Source organism: Lupinus angustifolius, chromosome LG14 (assembly GCF_001865875.1).
Source record: "Lupinus angustifolius cultivar Tanjil chromosome LG14, LupAngTanjil_v1.0, whole genome shotgun sequence".
NCBI classification, from domain to species: Eukaryota; Viridiplantae; Streptophyta; class Magnoliopsida; order Fabales; family Fabaceae; genus Lupinus; species Lupinus angustifolius.
This window is the reverse complement of record NC_032022.1, coordinates 12,526,098-12,542,488: the sequence shown is the minus strand read 5'-3', so window position 1 is coordinate 12,542,488 and position 16,391 is coordinate 12,526,098. Positions and strand designations below refer to the sequence as shown.

Here is a 16,391-nt window from a genome sequence, read left to right as displayed (position 1 = left end):
TACTTTCTTTCACAAGGGTGTTGTTGGGGATGTTTGAAACATGTTATTATATGAAGTCCAACATTGCCTAGAATTAGAATAGAGTAGAATATCAATGTTATATATTGGACTCGAGATATTGTAATTGCAACTCATAATCTTTAGTGAATAAATCTCTTGTGTTGCAAGAGTACTAGATGTAGCCTTCGGTGGACAAGAAGGTGAACCAGTATAAAAATATTTGTGTATTATCTTCTCTCTTATCTCTTTGATTATTTATTTGTTTAATTTCTGCATATATTTTCAGCTGCACTTTAACTCTTGATTTTGCAGAAAAAGTGGCCATAATTTTAAGTCAACTGATTCACCCCCCTCTTAGTTGCAATCTCATAATTACAAGTGGTATCAGAGCTATGTTTGAATAAGATATTCTCAAATGTGATCCTATATCCAAGATGGCCTGAAGATCATTCCTAGGAGAAGGTTCCAACATCAATCGCCCTCCAAGCTTTGTTGGAGAGTGCTATGACTTTTGGAAAATCAGAATGAGGATTTTCATAGAATCTCAAGACTTGGACATATGGAATGAAATTGAAGAAGGACCATATGAACCCTTCACTCTAATCAACAGCGTAAGAGAAGTAAAGCCCAAATCTTCATGGAATGATGAAGATAAAAAGAAGGTGCAGTATGATCTCAAAGCAAAGAACATTCTCACATCAGCACTTGGCATAGACAAGTTCTTTAGAGTATCAAACTACAAATCTGTCAATGAAATGAGGGATACTCTAGAGACAACACATGAAAGAACAAAGGAGGTAAAAAATCAAGACTCAACACTCTTTCCCAGGAATACGAAATGTTTCGTATGAAACCTGGACAAAAAATTCTAGATCTTCAAAAGAGGTTTACTCATCATACAAATCAACTGATTGCACTTGGTATGGTACTATCAAAAAGTGACTTAAACTTGAAGGTTCTAATATCACACACCAGAACATGGCAACCTAAGGTAACAACCATTGCTGAAAAGAAAAGTTTATCGAACATGTCTTTGGCTGCTTTGTTTGGACAATTACAGGAACATGAACTAGAACTTAGCCAACTTGACCAACATGAAGAGCAAGAAAAGAAAAAGAAGAATATATCTCTTAAGGCGAAAGTAGACCAATATGAATCATCAGAAGATGAATCTAAGAAGGAAGAAATGGAAGACATGAGTCTTACTGTAAAGAAGTTCAGCAAGTTCCTTAAAAGGAACAAGAGTGGTAAAACTGAACAAATGAGAAAATTCCCCAAGAACACCTCCACTTCAAACCAAAATTTCACGTCCTTCGAATGTGGCAAGCCTGACCATATGAAGATGGATTGTTCAAATTTGAAAAAGAACTCCTTCAAAGGGAAGAATGAAGTGAGGACTGGACGGAGGAGCCTGCATTGCTTGGGAAGACAATGATACCAATTCTACTTCTGAACAAGAAAATGAAGAACAAACACATCTTTCCTCGATGATATCTCATCATTCTGATGATGAAGAGGTAAATAATACTCAACTATATTCTTCTGAATTACAAACTGCATTTAATGATTTTCATGATGGATATGTTAAACTCACCAAAATATTTCTAAAACAAAAAATTGAGTTAGACGCATATAGAAACAAACCCTCATCATATTCATGTCAAAACTACATTATTCTTGAAAATAAAGTGTCAAACTTACGTCTTGAACTTAATAAGACAAACAAGAGTAGTAAGATAAACTTTGAAAAAAGCCATGTTTCTAAGAAACAAAGTGTCTCAACTAAGATAAACTTTGAAAAACAAAGTATCCATGCATTTAAAAATAGTAATAATAAATCTATGATACATAAACATCAACCCAAATGTACATATTGTAAAACTCATGGACATACACCAAATACTTGTAAAATTATAAAATATGGTGTACCCTTATGTCATTTTAGTTGGGTTGAGAAAGGTACTAACTATGTAGGACCCAAAGAATATTGGGTACCTAATAAAACTTAAACTGTTTTTTAGGATAATTTGAGAGCCGCCTGCAACTTATGGTACTTGGATAGCGGCTGCTCAAAATACATGGCGGGCGATAGAAACAAGTTCTTTGTCCTCACTCCAAGGGACAAAGGCTATGTCACATATGGTGATAACAACAAGGGAAAAATACTTGGAGTTGGTAGAATTGGAAAACCACCTCAACAACCATAGAAGGTGTATTATATGTTGAAGGAGTCAAGCATAATCTTCTAAGCATAACTCAATTATGCGACAAAGGCTTCCATGTGACATTCTATCCAGATAAGTGCATCATTGAAAGTAAGAATTCTCAAAACTCTAAACTCATTGGTAAGAGGATAAATAATATATATATGATTGACATAGACTCCTCTTTACCAATAACATGTTTAGTTGCTAATGATAATCATGATACATGGCTTTGGCATAGGAGAATTTCTCATATACATATGGACCATTTGAATAAACTCATTAAGAAAGATTTAGTTGTTGGTTTACCCAAAATGAAGTTTGTTAAAGACAAACTATGTAGTGCTTGTCAAATGGGTAAACAAACAAAAACTTCTTTTAAACCTAAGCACATGGTTTCTTCCGATAGATCATTGTAGTTACTAAACATGGACTTATTTGGCCCCTCAAGGAAAAAACGTTATTGCGGTAACTACTATGCTCTTGTTAGTAGACGATTTTTTGAGATATACTTGGACTCTATTCTTAGTTCATAAGAATGAGACATTCAAAGCCTTTAGCATTTATGCTAAAAGAGTTCAGAATTGAAAAGTCACTAAAAATCACTACTATAAGAAGTGATCATGGGCGAGAATTTCAAAACTCTTCATTTGAAGAATTCTGTGATGATCTTGGCATCAATCACAATTTTTCTACTAGAAGAACACCACAACAAAATGGTGTTGTAGAGAGAAAGAATCAGTCTTTAGAAGAATTGGCTCGTACAATGTTGAATGAAACTAACCTCCCAAAATATTTTTGGGCTGATGCAGTAAGTATTACATGTTATGTTTCAAACCGAGTTCTTATAAAATCAATTATTAAGAAAACCCCCTATGAACTCTTTAAAGGTAGAAATCAAACATTTCTCATTTGCATGTATTTGGTTGTAAATGCTTTTTTTAAATAATGATAAGGATAACTTAGGCAAGTTGGATGCAAACGCTGATGAAGGTATCTTCCTAGGCTACTCTCTTACGAGTAAAGCTTATAGAGTTTTTTAATAAAAGAACTCTAGCCATGGAAGAACCTGTTCATGTATCTTTTGATGAAACCAATCTTGTGATAAAGGATGGGTTAACCTTCGATTAAGAGGGCTTGCCAAGTTCCCCTGCTAAAGAAAATTCTATTTATGATTCTACAACTAATGCTGAACATTTGAAAATGGATGATGATATATCTTCTCAAGAAGAGCATATTTACTTTGATTTACTAAAAGAATGGAAAACTCATCGAGATCATCGTATTGACAACATCATTAGTGATACAAGTAAGGGTGTCACTACCCGTTTAATGCTAGAAAATGCTTGTCTAGACATGGCCTTCGTTTCTCAAATAGAACCCTCCAAGATTAATGATGCAATCGAGGATGAACACTGGATTCTTGTGATGCAAGAAGAATTAAACCAGTTTGAGAGAAATGAAGTTTGAGAACTTATTCCTAGACCTAAAAATAGGCATGTTATAGGAACTCGTTGGGTATTTCGAAATAAATCTGATGAAAATGGTATTATTGTTAGAAATAAAGCTAGACTAGTAGCCCAATGATACAATCAGGAAGAATGTATAGACTTTGATGAAACCTTTGCTCTAGTTCCTAGACTTGAAGCTATTAAGCTATTACTTGCATATGCATGTTCTTTAAATTTTCAGCTATATCAAATGGACGTAAAAAGTGCTTTTTTAAATAGATATATTCAAGAAGAAGTGTTTGTGGAACAACCTCCCGGTTTTGAAGATAACAAACATCCTTCTCATGTTTACAAATTAAAGAAAGCTCTCTATAGCTTGAAGCAAGCTCCTCACACATGGTATGATCGTCTAACCAATTTTCTACTTGAAAAAGGATTCACCAAAGGGAAGGTCGACACTACACTCTTTATAAACAAAATAAATCATCACACTCTTCTTGTTCAAATTTATGTAGATGATATTATTTTTTGGTTCGACTAATGAAGTTTTGTGTAGTGATTTTGGAAAAATGATGCAAGGAAAGTTTGAAATGTCTATGATGGAGAAGTTGAATTACTTCCTTGGGTTAAAAATCAAAAAACTTGATAATGACATTTTTGTAAGTCAATCCAAGTATTGCAGAGATTTGCTGAAAAGATTTAATATGGATGACTGCAAGCTAGTAGCTACTCCTATGGGATCTAGTACTTACATCGATACACATGAAGCTAGAAAATGCATTGAAATATCGAAGTATAGAGGTATGATTGGATCTCTTTTATACTTAACTATCAGTAGACCTGATATCATGTTTAGTGTATGTATGTGTGTCCGCTATCAATCTAAACCAAAAGAATCACACTTAGTTGATATTAAGAAAATCATGAAATATCTTAAAGGCACAACTGACGTTAGATTGTGGTATCCAAAAGGAAGTATATGTGATTTGGTTGGTTATTCAGACTCAGATTTTGCTGGATGCAAAACTGAGAGGAAAAGTACAAGTGGTACTTGTCATATTTTAGGAAATGCTTTAGTCTCTTGGTCTTGCAAGAAACAAGCATGTGTTGTCCTAAGCACTACTGAAGCTGAATATATAACATCAGTTAGTTGTAGTGACCAAGTGTTGTGGCTTAAGCAACAATTACGAGATTATGGCTTAGACTTTGGTTGCACTCCTCTAAGATATGATAATACTAGTGCTATAAACCTCACAAAGAATTTAGTTATGCATTCTAGAATCAAACACATAGATATAAGGCATCATTTCCTTAGGAGTCACGTCCAAAAGAAAGATGTGATTGTTGAATTTGTTGATACTCATAACCAACTAGAATATATTTTCACTAAACCATTGGCTAAAGAAGCTTTTTACAAAATTAGACGAGAATTAGGCATTCTTGATGAAGCTTACATATTATAACATGATTATATGATTATATGTGTGCTTCATTATGTTTATCTCATGCTTACTTGTACTTAAAAGTGCTTATTTATGTTTAAAACTTTAAAATTTTGGGTTGAAAATAAGTTTTTTATGGGGTCAATAATCCAGTATAATCGATTATAGGGTTAAACAGTGAGTTTCAGTAACCGATTACGCCAATGTTGTAATCGATTACTCAAAGCTGTTGTTTCAAAATTTTAAATTTTTTAACTTGAATAACCAATTACTCAAAATGAATAACGGATTACTCTGTGCAGTTATATATATGTGATTTCTCTACATTTTTCAAAAAAATTTCAAACTCATGTTCTTCCTCAACTCGTGTTCAACCTCATATTTCTCTAAAATCTTCGTTTTTGATCCATTTTGGGTGATTTTTGTGTCTATTCATATCATATTTTCAACTCTAAAAACTTCTACACCATCATTTTCGTGTTTAGTGGCTTAAATCACAAACCCCCAAATCTCCAAAACCCAATAACCTAAAAACTCAAAAACCTCAATCCATGGCTTCCTCTTCTAGATCAAAGAAGCAACGCACAAATGTGACTCAAACTTGAAAATCTCCCCGTTTGAAGATCGTTTGGACTCAAAATAGAGATATCCTATCTGTTGGACAACTCAAACTTGAAGATCGTTTGCTTCGTTATTTTATGAGCTATGTCATTTTACGAAAATTTTCAACCCATTCTCAAATCAATAACATAGAACTGCAATTGATGTATGCTATGAAGTTTAACATCAAAATCATTTGGACTCAGATGATAATGAGACAAATGTGGAATGTTCGAGGACCTCAAAGTCCCTTGCCCTATGCAATTTTTATAACCAATATTCTTGAACATTTCAGTGTTTCTACTAATGGTGAAACCAAGGTCGCTCTAAATCTTCGCGAAAGGAAGATTGACATGGAAGTTCTCCACAAAATGGGTTTCTCCATAGATCATCATGACCGTCGCACCTATAAGCATCGATCTGATACACTGAATGCACCTATTGATCAACCAGATCCTACCAATCCTAACCCTCCTAAACCTCAACCTTTTGAGTTTCATGCTCAATCTTCCTCATCTACTGTCATGCCTATCAATAAGATGATTATGGACGAGTTGCTTTCTCTTCGAGGCTACATCACTAACCGGATGGATGCCTTTGATACTCAGAATCAACAAATCTAGTTTGAACTTCATCGTCTCTCTTCTAAGCTGGGTAGCATGGACATTGATGAAGACAACTCTGAGTCTAAGTCTTAGATTGTGTCTAGGATTTCTGTTTGTTTTGATGCATGTTTCTGAACCATTTACTGATTTTATGGTTCTAATCATTTCATATTCCCGGACAAAATTTGCTTTATTTTGTTTTGTTGTTGTTCCTTGTGAATAAATATCTGAACATCTATGTTTTATGATATGCATTGTGATGTTTATTTTATATTTTATGAATATGTATGCTATATATATATTATGCTGGACTCTTGGCTTTTCTACTTTTTTGATGAAGTCAAAAGGGGTAGAAAAGTTGGGAGAAGTGTATTTTCTATTTAAAACATTTCAGGCACATAACTCCAAATGAAAGGGGAAGCATACTCAAGTCATCTTAACATATCTAAAAGTATGCTGCTCTTAGAAAACTACACTATTAAAGAAGATATTGGTTTGTCATCATCAAAAAGGGGGAGATTGTGAAGAAGATCTTTTCTCATGACCTTGGCACGATTTTGATGAAGACACCAACATTACCAAATAGAAGAAAAGAAAGAATACTTCTGAAGACAAAGCTTCAAGACAAATTAGTCTAAGTCTAAATAGGTACTTATATCATATACTCTTGAATATACAATAGTAGTAATGCTCAAACTATTTTTAAAAGAAAATTGAAACACTTCAATATACTCAAAACAATTTTCAAATATAGTGTGTAACGGGTTACTACAACTAAGTAACAGGTTACGTAGTTTTAATCCATTACTGTCTTTGAGTAGCAGATTACTAGTTTTAATGAAGTTGAGTAACTGATTACTCACTTGCTGTAATCGATTACTCTAAATCGAATTTAAATGCCCAGTGTACAGAATGTTTGGGTAATCGATAACACACTGGTTGTAATCGATTACTGAATGTTGTTGCATCAGATTTCAGATTTCAAACTGAAAGGTTTTCATCCCAAACGAAATGTCTTCACTCCAATCAATTCCTACCTTTTCGTAGAGGCACTATGGGTGATTAGAAAGTCTATTTAACATCATTGAATCTCACAACACAAACACAACAACTCTCATACAAATTTTAAAAGCTCTTATATACATTCTGAAATTATTTTATGAACTTTTGGCATCTAGTTCTTAAACTCTCAAAGTTGATTTTTCTGAAGTTGCTAAAAGTAAAGTGTTTTAAAGTTTACCAACGTATAAAGAGCATTATTACTAAGTATACAAAAGAGTTGATTGGATTTCAAGTTATATTACTTTCAAACTTGTAAAGGCAATCTGTCATTCTTGTACATTCTTCATTTCTATTGTTGAATACTTTCTTTCACAAGGGTGTCATAAGAAAGGGGATTAGAATCACTTGGAAAGGTGTTTTTCCAAGAGTGAATAAGGATTAGGGAGTGTGTAAGGTACATAGAGATCTCGGGGTGAGATATTGTAATTGCAACTCATAATCTTTAGTGAATAAATCTCTTGTGTTGCAAGAGTACTAGATGTAGCCTTCGGTGGACAAGAAGGTGAACCAGTACAAAAATCCTTGTGTTTTCTCTTCTACCTTATCTCTTTGATTATTATTTGTTTAATTTCTGCCTAGACTTTTCGCTGCACTTATCATAATCTTTAGTGAAGAAATCTGTACTGCAAGAGTACTAGACGTAGCCTTCGGTGGACAAGAAGGTGAACCAGTACAAAAATCCTTGTGTTTTCTCTTCTACCTTATCTCTTTGATTATTATTTGTTTAATTTCTGCCTAGACTTTTCGCTGCACTTTAACTCTTGATTTTTGCTGAAAAAGTGGCCATAATTTGAAGTCAACTAATTCACCCCCTCTTAGTTGCAATCTCATTCTTACACATAGGCATTTTTTAATATAACTGAGTAAATCTCCTTTGAAATGAAATCAATTGTGAGTTCATTAGAAACATCCATATATGTTTTCCCTCATAACTTGTGAAGTATTTTATAATTACATTTATAATGGATAATAAGGTTCATTACAACAATAAAGGTTGTGCATCACACAAGCAACAATATAGTTATTAGAAAAGTTGTTCCTTATTATTCTTCTGCAATTTTGCAGGACAATTAATACAAAGAGTGTCACTTTTAAAAAAGACACTTATCTGGTACATGAGTCCAATGGCCATTTCTGCCAGATTATACAATAATTCCTCTTGAAGGTGGATTAATAAGGAGGTTAGAGGACAGGGCATCCAACAGCAACAACACCTGGAGCTGTAGGGCATCTAGCTAATGGGCAATGGTCATCTCCATCAAGACCCCACCATAGAGGACCATAGACATCATAGTTTTGGAGGGCAAAATAAAGCAAGACACCAGTGAAAGCAATACCAGCATCTAAAGCAGCTGCGAGGATGTAAGTATATCTAGCCCACCATGCCTTGAACTTTCTATAGACATAGAAATTGAAGAAGATTCCAACAATTCCCCACATTGTATAGTTCACCGATCTTGCTGGAGGTATGCCACCAGCACCGCCAAAAATAATTGGCATGTTGATGAGTTCAATCCATTTATGGTTAGGGAACTTACGTGCAAGTAGCCACACAGGAACTGGTGCAAGTACACCAATTAGGAAGAACCAATTCAACTCTGGGTAAACACCATCCTTGGTGAACATTCTTTGTGGCCCTACTACTCCCCATATGATTGAAGCATTATAAAACACAGTGTCGCCAGGGCAAGTCCATGGACTACCTTCTGGCAACAATGTTTCATCACAAATGTTTTTTATAGATGTTAGAAGCCACCATGCTGTGCCAAATTGGACAGTTGAACCTACTATTGTGCCCACCAGCTGAGGAAATTAAAATCAATTAGTAACTCTTGTATATTTTTCATGTATGGAAATCGTTATATTTTGTGAAGAACTTTCCTGCCAAATACTTGTAAATTTTATTCTATTTAGTAAGGCATGAGGATTTAGAATTATTCTATTCTGAAAGATACATTCATGTGTTACCTGTGCAATGAACATAGATTTTGGTGGAATTTTCATATAGTGGCCTAATTTGAAGTCACCAATAAATCCAAGCGCTTGTGCCATGCTGATGTAACCATAAGTTTTGAATGCTACATTTGCAAGGGGTTTTCCGGGGTATAAGAACCCAATTATTAACTCTGTGATCACATTGAGTCCTGTTTGCTGCAAGTACAAGTTACTATATGTTGAGAAGGATAAATATACTATAAAGCAATAATGTAAAAAGTTGGGAAGCAAGACAAGGAGCACTAATTACAAGAAATTACCATGTTTGTTGTCGCTTGAATAACGCCAATTGGCAAGGTGAAAACTAATGCAATTCCTAGAGATAGTAAGAATCCCCACCATGGCAATTGGAGTTGCTTTCCAAAGCCTTCACAAGCTACCAAGGACATAACAATCATTAGAGCTAGGATGCTCACAAACCACCACTCAGGAACTTGCTCATAGTTTTTCTTCATTATTCTTGTATGCACATCTCCTTCATTGTCTCCTTTTACTGTTGTACTAGTTGTCTTCTTCCACAAGTTCCAAATTGTTCTTTTAAATAAAGTCACAAGAATAAGTAGTTAGATGGTTTCGAATAGAAAACAGAATACACAAACAAGTGTAATATATAATTACAAATTGGAGGGATTTACAAAAACTTACTTTCCATGGAAGAGGGCAACATGTGAAAGAGTTGCAGTAAGGGTTGCAAAGCTCAACCCATAATTTAATGCAAATATGACACTAAGATGGAGCTTGCTGTAATTGTTATAACTATCCATATCAATGTCAAAATTTTTGGTGTTCAAGATCCTGGTAACATTATATCTTGCACCGGTAGAGTCAAATGTTCTAGAACTAACGAAGGGGAACTTTTTTGCATCATATATATTATTCCAATAGAAAATGGGAATCACAAGATACATAACCACCACATATCCAACCAACATATTGATAATAGCAAAACCAGGCACGGCTAAAGGACTGCCTAAGAAGCCAGAAACAGCATTCCAATCAAGGCTAAATGAACCAATGCCGAGGCCATACATGCCAGAACCAATCTGTTGTGCTGTTATTGAATTTTTCCAAATCAAACATACAATGGAGATAGCTGATAATCCTTGGAAGAAGTAGCCTGGAACAATGTAATAAGCAAAGCTTGCTACAAATACTAGAATAAAGAATTGCAGCTTTGTGTATCCTCCTACGGGCCTTTTTTCTTTTTCATGAAATGTCCTGTGGTCATTCAACAAGTATTTGTCAATAACAAATGTAAGCTATCATCCTAATAGTTGTATAAAATAATGCATATGTTGTGCTTTGTCACAAAACTAAGCATGCCCGAGTAGAAGTTTGAATAAAAGATATTGTGATAATAAAGTCGTCAATCAACTCAGAACTTTGTCAATTATCATTAAAATGGATGGTTCTAAGTACTCTAAAAAGTTATTTAATCAATAATAGTATGTAGAAAAGTATTTCTCCAATAGATATTTAAAAGTATTTCTAAATTAAATTTGTTAATTATAAGTTTTAATCTCTTTTACTCATATCAATACCAATGGATAAATTGTATATAAACTATTTAACATCAATTAAAGAATACCTGAATAGAGAGACCTGCACAAGGTTTGCAGGCCACCACATGTATGGGGAATCAACAAGAAATTTTCTGAATATCCCAGCCCATCCATATCCAAGCAACTATAAATTAAAGGAAACAATTCAAATTGTTTGCCTTATTTGAATAACCTTAAATTGACAACAAGCTTATAATTAATCAAGCATTCACCTGGGTTGATAGAGCTAACATAAAACCAGCTATTGGATTGATACTCCTATGATAGAAAGCCTTAACAATAGTGATGATACCTATTGCATAAACACCACTAGAGCCACAACTGGCAAGGATAGTGATAAGGGCATGTTCTTTCATAGAGAATGGCCCTGGATTCAAGGAAAAGGACCATTTGGTCAATGGGACATGAATGCTTTTAGTTGGTAGTGTTGCAGCCATAAGTTTCCCAAGTGGAAGGGTAACAATCTGAGCTGCTACAGATGAAATGCCTAAAGGGTTGGTTCTGTAGCCAAAAAATTGGTTCACAAATGCAAGAAGCACACATGATGCTAGCCCCAGAACCCATGTTCTGAATGTTAGTGCCGGTTGCGTAGGGTCATCCTTAATTGAAACCGTGAGCCTGACTTGTTCAATTGGGTTGTCATCAATCTCATTATTCTCATCTGCAACAACCATAACACCGTTAAGCTTATATATACGCTCATAAAATAATTATACAAAATGTATCTTGCTTCCTCTTACTTCTAATGAACACACATGTATATATATGAAAAAGCTTTAGCCATTGGATGAAGGCACACAATTAATTTTACTATCTCTAATGTGCTCCATCTCAAAACCAGAACAAGTATAAAAACAACACTATAGAATTTGAGACGCATAATTTGAGAAAGACAATATGAGACTACCATGAAAAACCAACTAGTCATGAAAATCTTGATATCATATCATGTCATTGTCATGCATGAAATCGCACCTTCCACAGTTGTAAGTTATTGAATGAAGACATGCATGTGCAATAAACATTTTTATATAATATCATGAGATAAACACTATCTTATAGAATTTTATGCTTTTTGTAAATGAAACTATCGTATCTTCTACACAATTAAAGGAAAACATTGTTGGATAAGTGCAAGCCAAAGTATATACATTCTTGCTAGCATAACAAATAAAGTTTTCAAGGTCGGTATACCAGTTATGCCAAGTTTGTGGTGCTGAGGGACATCCTCCATGACTCCAGCCATTGTTGCAATAGGATGTTGTAGAACACCTTCTCCTTCCTCCTTATTATTCCACCCTGAAATTCTCTTACGTGAATGCTTCCTTTTTATAGGGAGATTTGCTTAAATTGTGCTAAGAATAGGACACTGTTTTCTGTTGTTTTGTGGGGTTTAATCATTGGTTTCATGAAAGCATGACGTTCATATATTTAGTAACCATACCTATTTATTTACTTTATTACCGTTATCAAAGTTGGCTAGGGGACAAATATTCACTTTAATTGGTGTAAGTGGTAAATATAGTTTTTGATATTTTATTTGCTGTTATCCAACTTTTGATATTTAGTTAACCGTTCCAGCTAAATACATCAAGTAGTTGTGATTGTGAGATATTTGAAAACCAAACTACTAGTGGGTATGACATGCTAAATTTGAAGTTCTGCTACTTGAGTGATTTTAGGTTGACCACATATGTAGTAGAACTCAATGGCAGTGTCAGGAAAAGGCGACACAAGGATGACACACCTCTCATTGAAGTGTAGACAACTCAACCCCATAATATAAAAAGTTGAAGTTAACTATAATGAGAGGAGATGGCATACACATATTTCTCACTATATTTTCTCTCTTTAAATATACACTTTTAAATACTTGTTTGAACTCCTTTCTAAACACCCATCCAAGATAGTGCAAGGTCTGCAATTGCCCATATTGAAGGTGTTGGAACAAATGAGTGTTTGAGCTCTTTGTAGTGTGAAATGGAAAAAAAATACCAATTCCTATATTGGGTGGTGGGAATGTTTCAAGAGTGTTTATAAGTAGTTTTTGCACTACTTAGGGTGTACTCTAAGGGTCTAAGGGTATAAGGGTTTTGTGGTGGGAGACTCACACAACTAAAACCTCTCAACAAACACGTGCGCGCATCACCTCTAGTGTCATATGGCTTGGTTTGTGTCTGGGCTTGGGTTTTCTGGAAATTATTGGTATTAATTATTTTTAATATTTTTTAGAATTTGGTCTTCCACACGTTGGACACATGTTGATCAATGTAAGATTAAGATGCTAAACTAAGAGGGGGAAGTGAATTAGTTTTCTGCACTACATGATAATTTTTGCAACTTAAAAAATTAGAGTATTATGCACCAAAATATAAGTTGTAGAAAATAAAGTACAAAACTTGAAAAGAAAAGAAGTACTCCAAGAAATTTTATAGTGATTCACCTTCTTGTCCACTGAAGGTTACGTTTATTCATCTTGCAGTACAAGAGATTTTCAATTGATATTATGAGTTGCAATTACGAATCTCATCTCGAGATCACTAGTATATTACACACTCACCAGTACCTCTTACACTTAGAAGAACACATCTTCTAAGCAACAATCATCCCCTTTTCACTATACTCTATGGTGAAAAATTTACATCAAATGAATGAAGAAATTTACTAGGGTAAAGATTACTTTACAAGATATAACAATTCTATAACTTGCAATCCTTAATATCTTTCTATACAAGTAGTACACAATGCTCTTAGTGATTAATGTATCAAAACTAAAAGAAAAAACTTAGGTGAAACTTCAGAAAATTAAAACTCAAGGTGTAAGAACAAAATGTATAAAATTGTATAAAAGTTGTGTATCATGAATTGGGTGTTCCATGGACTTTAAATAGGATTCCAACCTGCCATCATACCCCAAGAGAAAGGTACGAGACGTTTGGAATGAAACTCATTCATTTTTTATGAAAGTTGTTCAGTTTAGATTTGAAAATGTGGTATAACAACTCCTAGTAACCGATTACCAAAACTCTCTGCCTAATTCAGAATTTGGTTACCTGTTTGAATAATTTGTTACTCTGTGTCATATTTGTTGGGTAACATCTTACTTAGTTTGGATTACCTGTTACTCTGTCCCTGTAACCTTTTACTCAGTTCAAGTAACTTGTCACTTCGGTCCAGTAACCTGTTACTTAGGTCAAATAACCCGTTACTTAGCATTTTTAAAATTAATATCTTTTGACTCTAAGTTTTCAAGGATGTTTAAAATGGTTTTCTTTGTGACTAATCATACATGAAATATTTAGTTTAGAAGTACCTAACATAGAAGTCTATAAAATCTTGAACATTTAAAGTTTGTCTTTTATATCTGCAAGGTCTTCTTCCTTTTTCTTTTCTTTTTGTTGATCTTGGTGAATTCATGAAAATCATTCCAAGATCAGGAGTAAGATCTTCTTCAAATTGAAGTCAAAACATGCTGCCAGCATCGACCCGAAGTGATAAGTATAGACTCGATCAACTTCGCATGTGTACCACGATATGAAGCTATAAGGATCAGTTTGGTCAAACCCATCATATTTGATTAAGTCTATTAAAATATTATCGTTCGTTTTTAATTTTCCGCTTGTAAATATAGGAATTTCCCATTCAGAAAAGACACTCTATTTGAGACGCATTTCCTCGACTTTTATTCTCCCCCTCGACCTCTGTCGAAACATTTTCACGTATCTTCTCCTTTTTGTGGTACGATACAAAGTGGTATTTAAACCATATCGAGAATTGGAACTAATAGTAATATTGTGTTGTAATCTGAGATCAATTGTCACAATGTGGTGAGAATATGAAAGAAGGAACTAAGCTGTTTTATTCTAAAGACGACATGATTGATAATTTACTTGCACATTTTTGGACAGTTCCACAAAACGTCTTAAAAAGAGCGACCTGATTGCGATTCAACTAGTAATTAATATTTAGTGCCATAATTATTGCTAAAAATTGTTCTCAACAATTTTAAGACTTTTAGTCCAACAATACCATTCGTTGATGATACATTGGCTCAAAAAACTTTGATCTTAACCAACCATTTTTGGTTTGACATGACTAATTGCAAACATTGGTAACACAAAATATAATATTTTTTAATCATGATAAAAGTTGACCATATTCTGAATATTGAGATCGCTATGGTTTCAGATAAAGCTAGGAAATAGGAAAGCAATAAAATGGCTACACAAATAGCCATATGGAATGAAAATGATAACTTAGGTAAGAATTTCAAATTGAATAGGTTGTATGATGATATTTGTGATTATTACAGTCCATATAATTCTGTCAAATTACTTTGGCATGCACTTAGAAGAAGTGTGATACCGAGGAATCTCAAACTAAAATGTATGTTGTTAACCATTACCTCGAGTATCAAATCAGTGATGATAAATTAGTAGTGTCTCAATTTCATGAAATACAAAAAAAATTGTTCATGAAATTATGAATAAGGGTATGCCTTTGGATGAGCAATTTCAAGTGGCTGTGATTTTTGACATAATGCCTCGTGACTAGAAGGACATAAAAAACCTTCTAAGACATAAGATCAAATAATTCTCTTTGAACTCTATGATCGCTCATCTGCATATTGAGGGATGATCATAGACAGGACCAAAGAGATGAAATGTTGATTGACTCGAACACTAATAATAAGAAGCGATTCTCAAGTTTACTTCTAAAGTCTGTTGGAAATAACTTTAAGAATCAAAACTAAAGCGGGAATTGAATAAGAACCATAATGCCAACGACAATAAGAATTAGAACCACAAAAGGTCCAATATGTTAAACTAGCTGTTAAGAATGATACTAGTGATACCTTCATTTGATTCAAATATGGTAAACCAAGTCATATTGCACGCAAGTACAAGGAAAATTCAATAAATGGTCCTCAACAAGCTAACATGATTAATGAGCTATTCATGGTTATAATAGGTGGAAAATGGATGGATTTGGATTTGGATCCTAATGGGTGGATCGAAAGCCACTCACTAATACATATAAATTTATTTAAATCATATTCTAAATTATCAAACATCCATATCCAAACTTAATAGATGGATTCCAATCCATCTGATCCATCCATGAGTATTTTTTCATGGATTTAGATGGACGAATATCTAATTCATTTGATTTTTTTATTGGAACTAAAAATACTTTTGAAAAACATCATTCTTTTAAAAACCAATATTTCAATAAAACAATTTTTAAAATCACATTCTTAAACTAATTCACTTTTAAAAATAATTTTTAATTTTCGAAAAAGTGTTTTTCTTTTGAAATTTTTTACAAAAAAAATATTGTTTTGCATTATTCTACAAACATGTGGCATTTAGAATTCTACATGTCAAGTTTTTAACATATATTTGTAAATTTTATTTACTTAAGAAAAAAAATATTAACTACATATACATATTCTATAATTGATCTCAAT

General features: G+C 33.6%; 1 protein-coding gene across 1 annotated transcript; it reads right to left on the bottom strand.

Moving 5' to 3' along the window:
* On the bottom strand, positions 8,390-12,244 carry LOC109327080 (oligopeptide transporter 5-like). Its single transcript, XM_019560089.1, has 7 exons — positions 12,116-12,244; positions 11,134-11,582; positions 10,948-11,045; positions 10,005-10,577; positions 9,620-9,893; positions 9,333-9,515; positions 8,390-9,167 (listed from the first exon to the last, which is right to left on the bottom strand). Exons 1-7 carry the CDS (start codon positions 12,165-12,167, stop codon positions 8,547-8,549), a joined length of 2,250 nt encoding a protein of 749 aa, XP_019415634.1. The 5' UTR covers positions 12,168-12,244; the 3' UTR covers positions 8,390-8,546.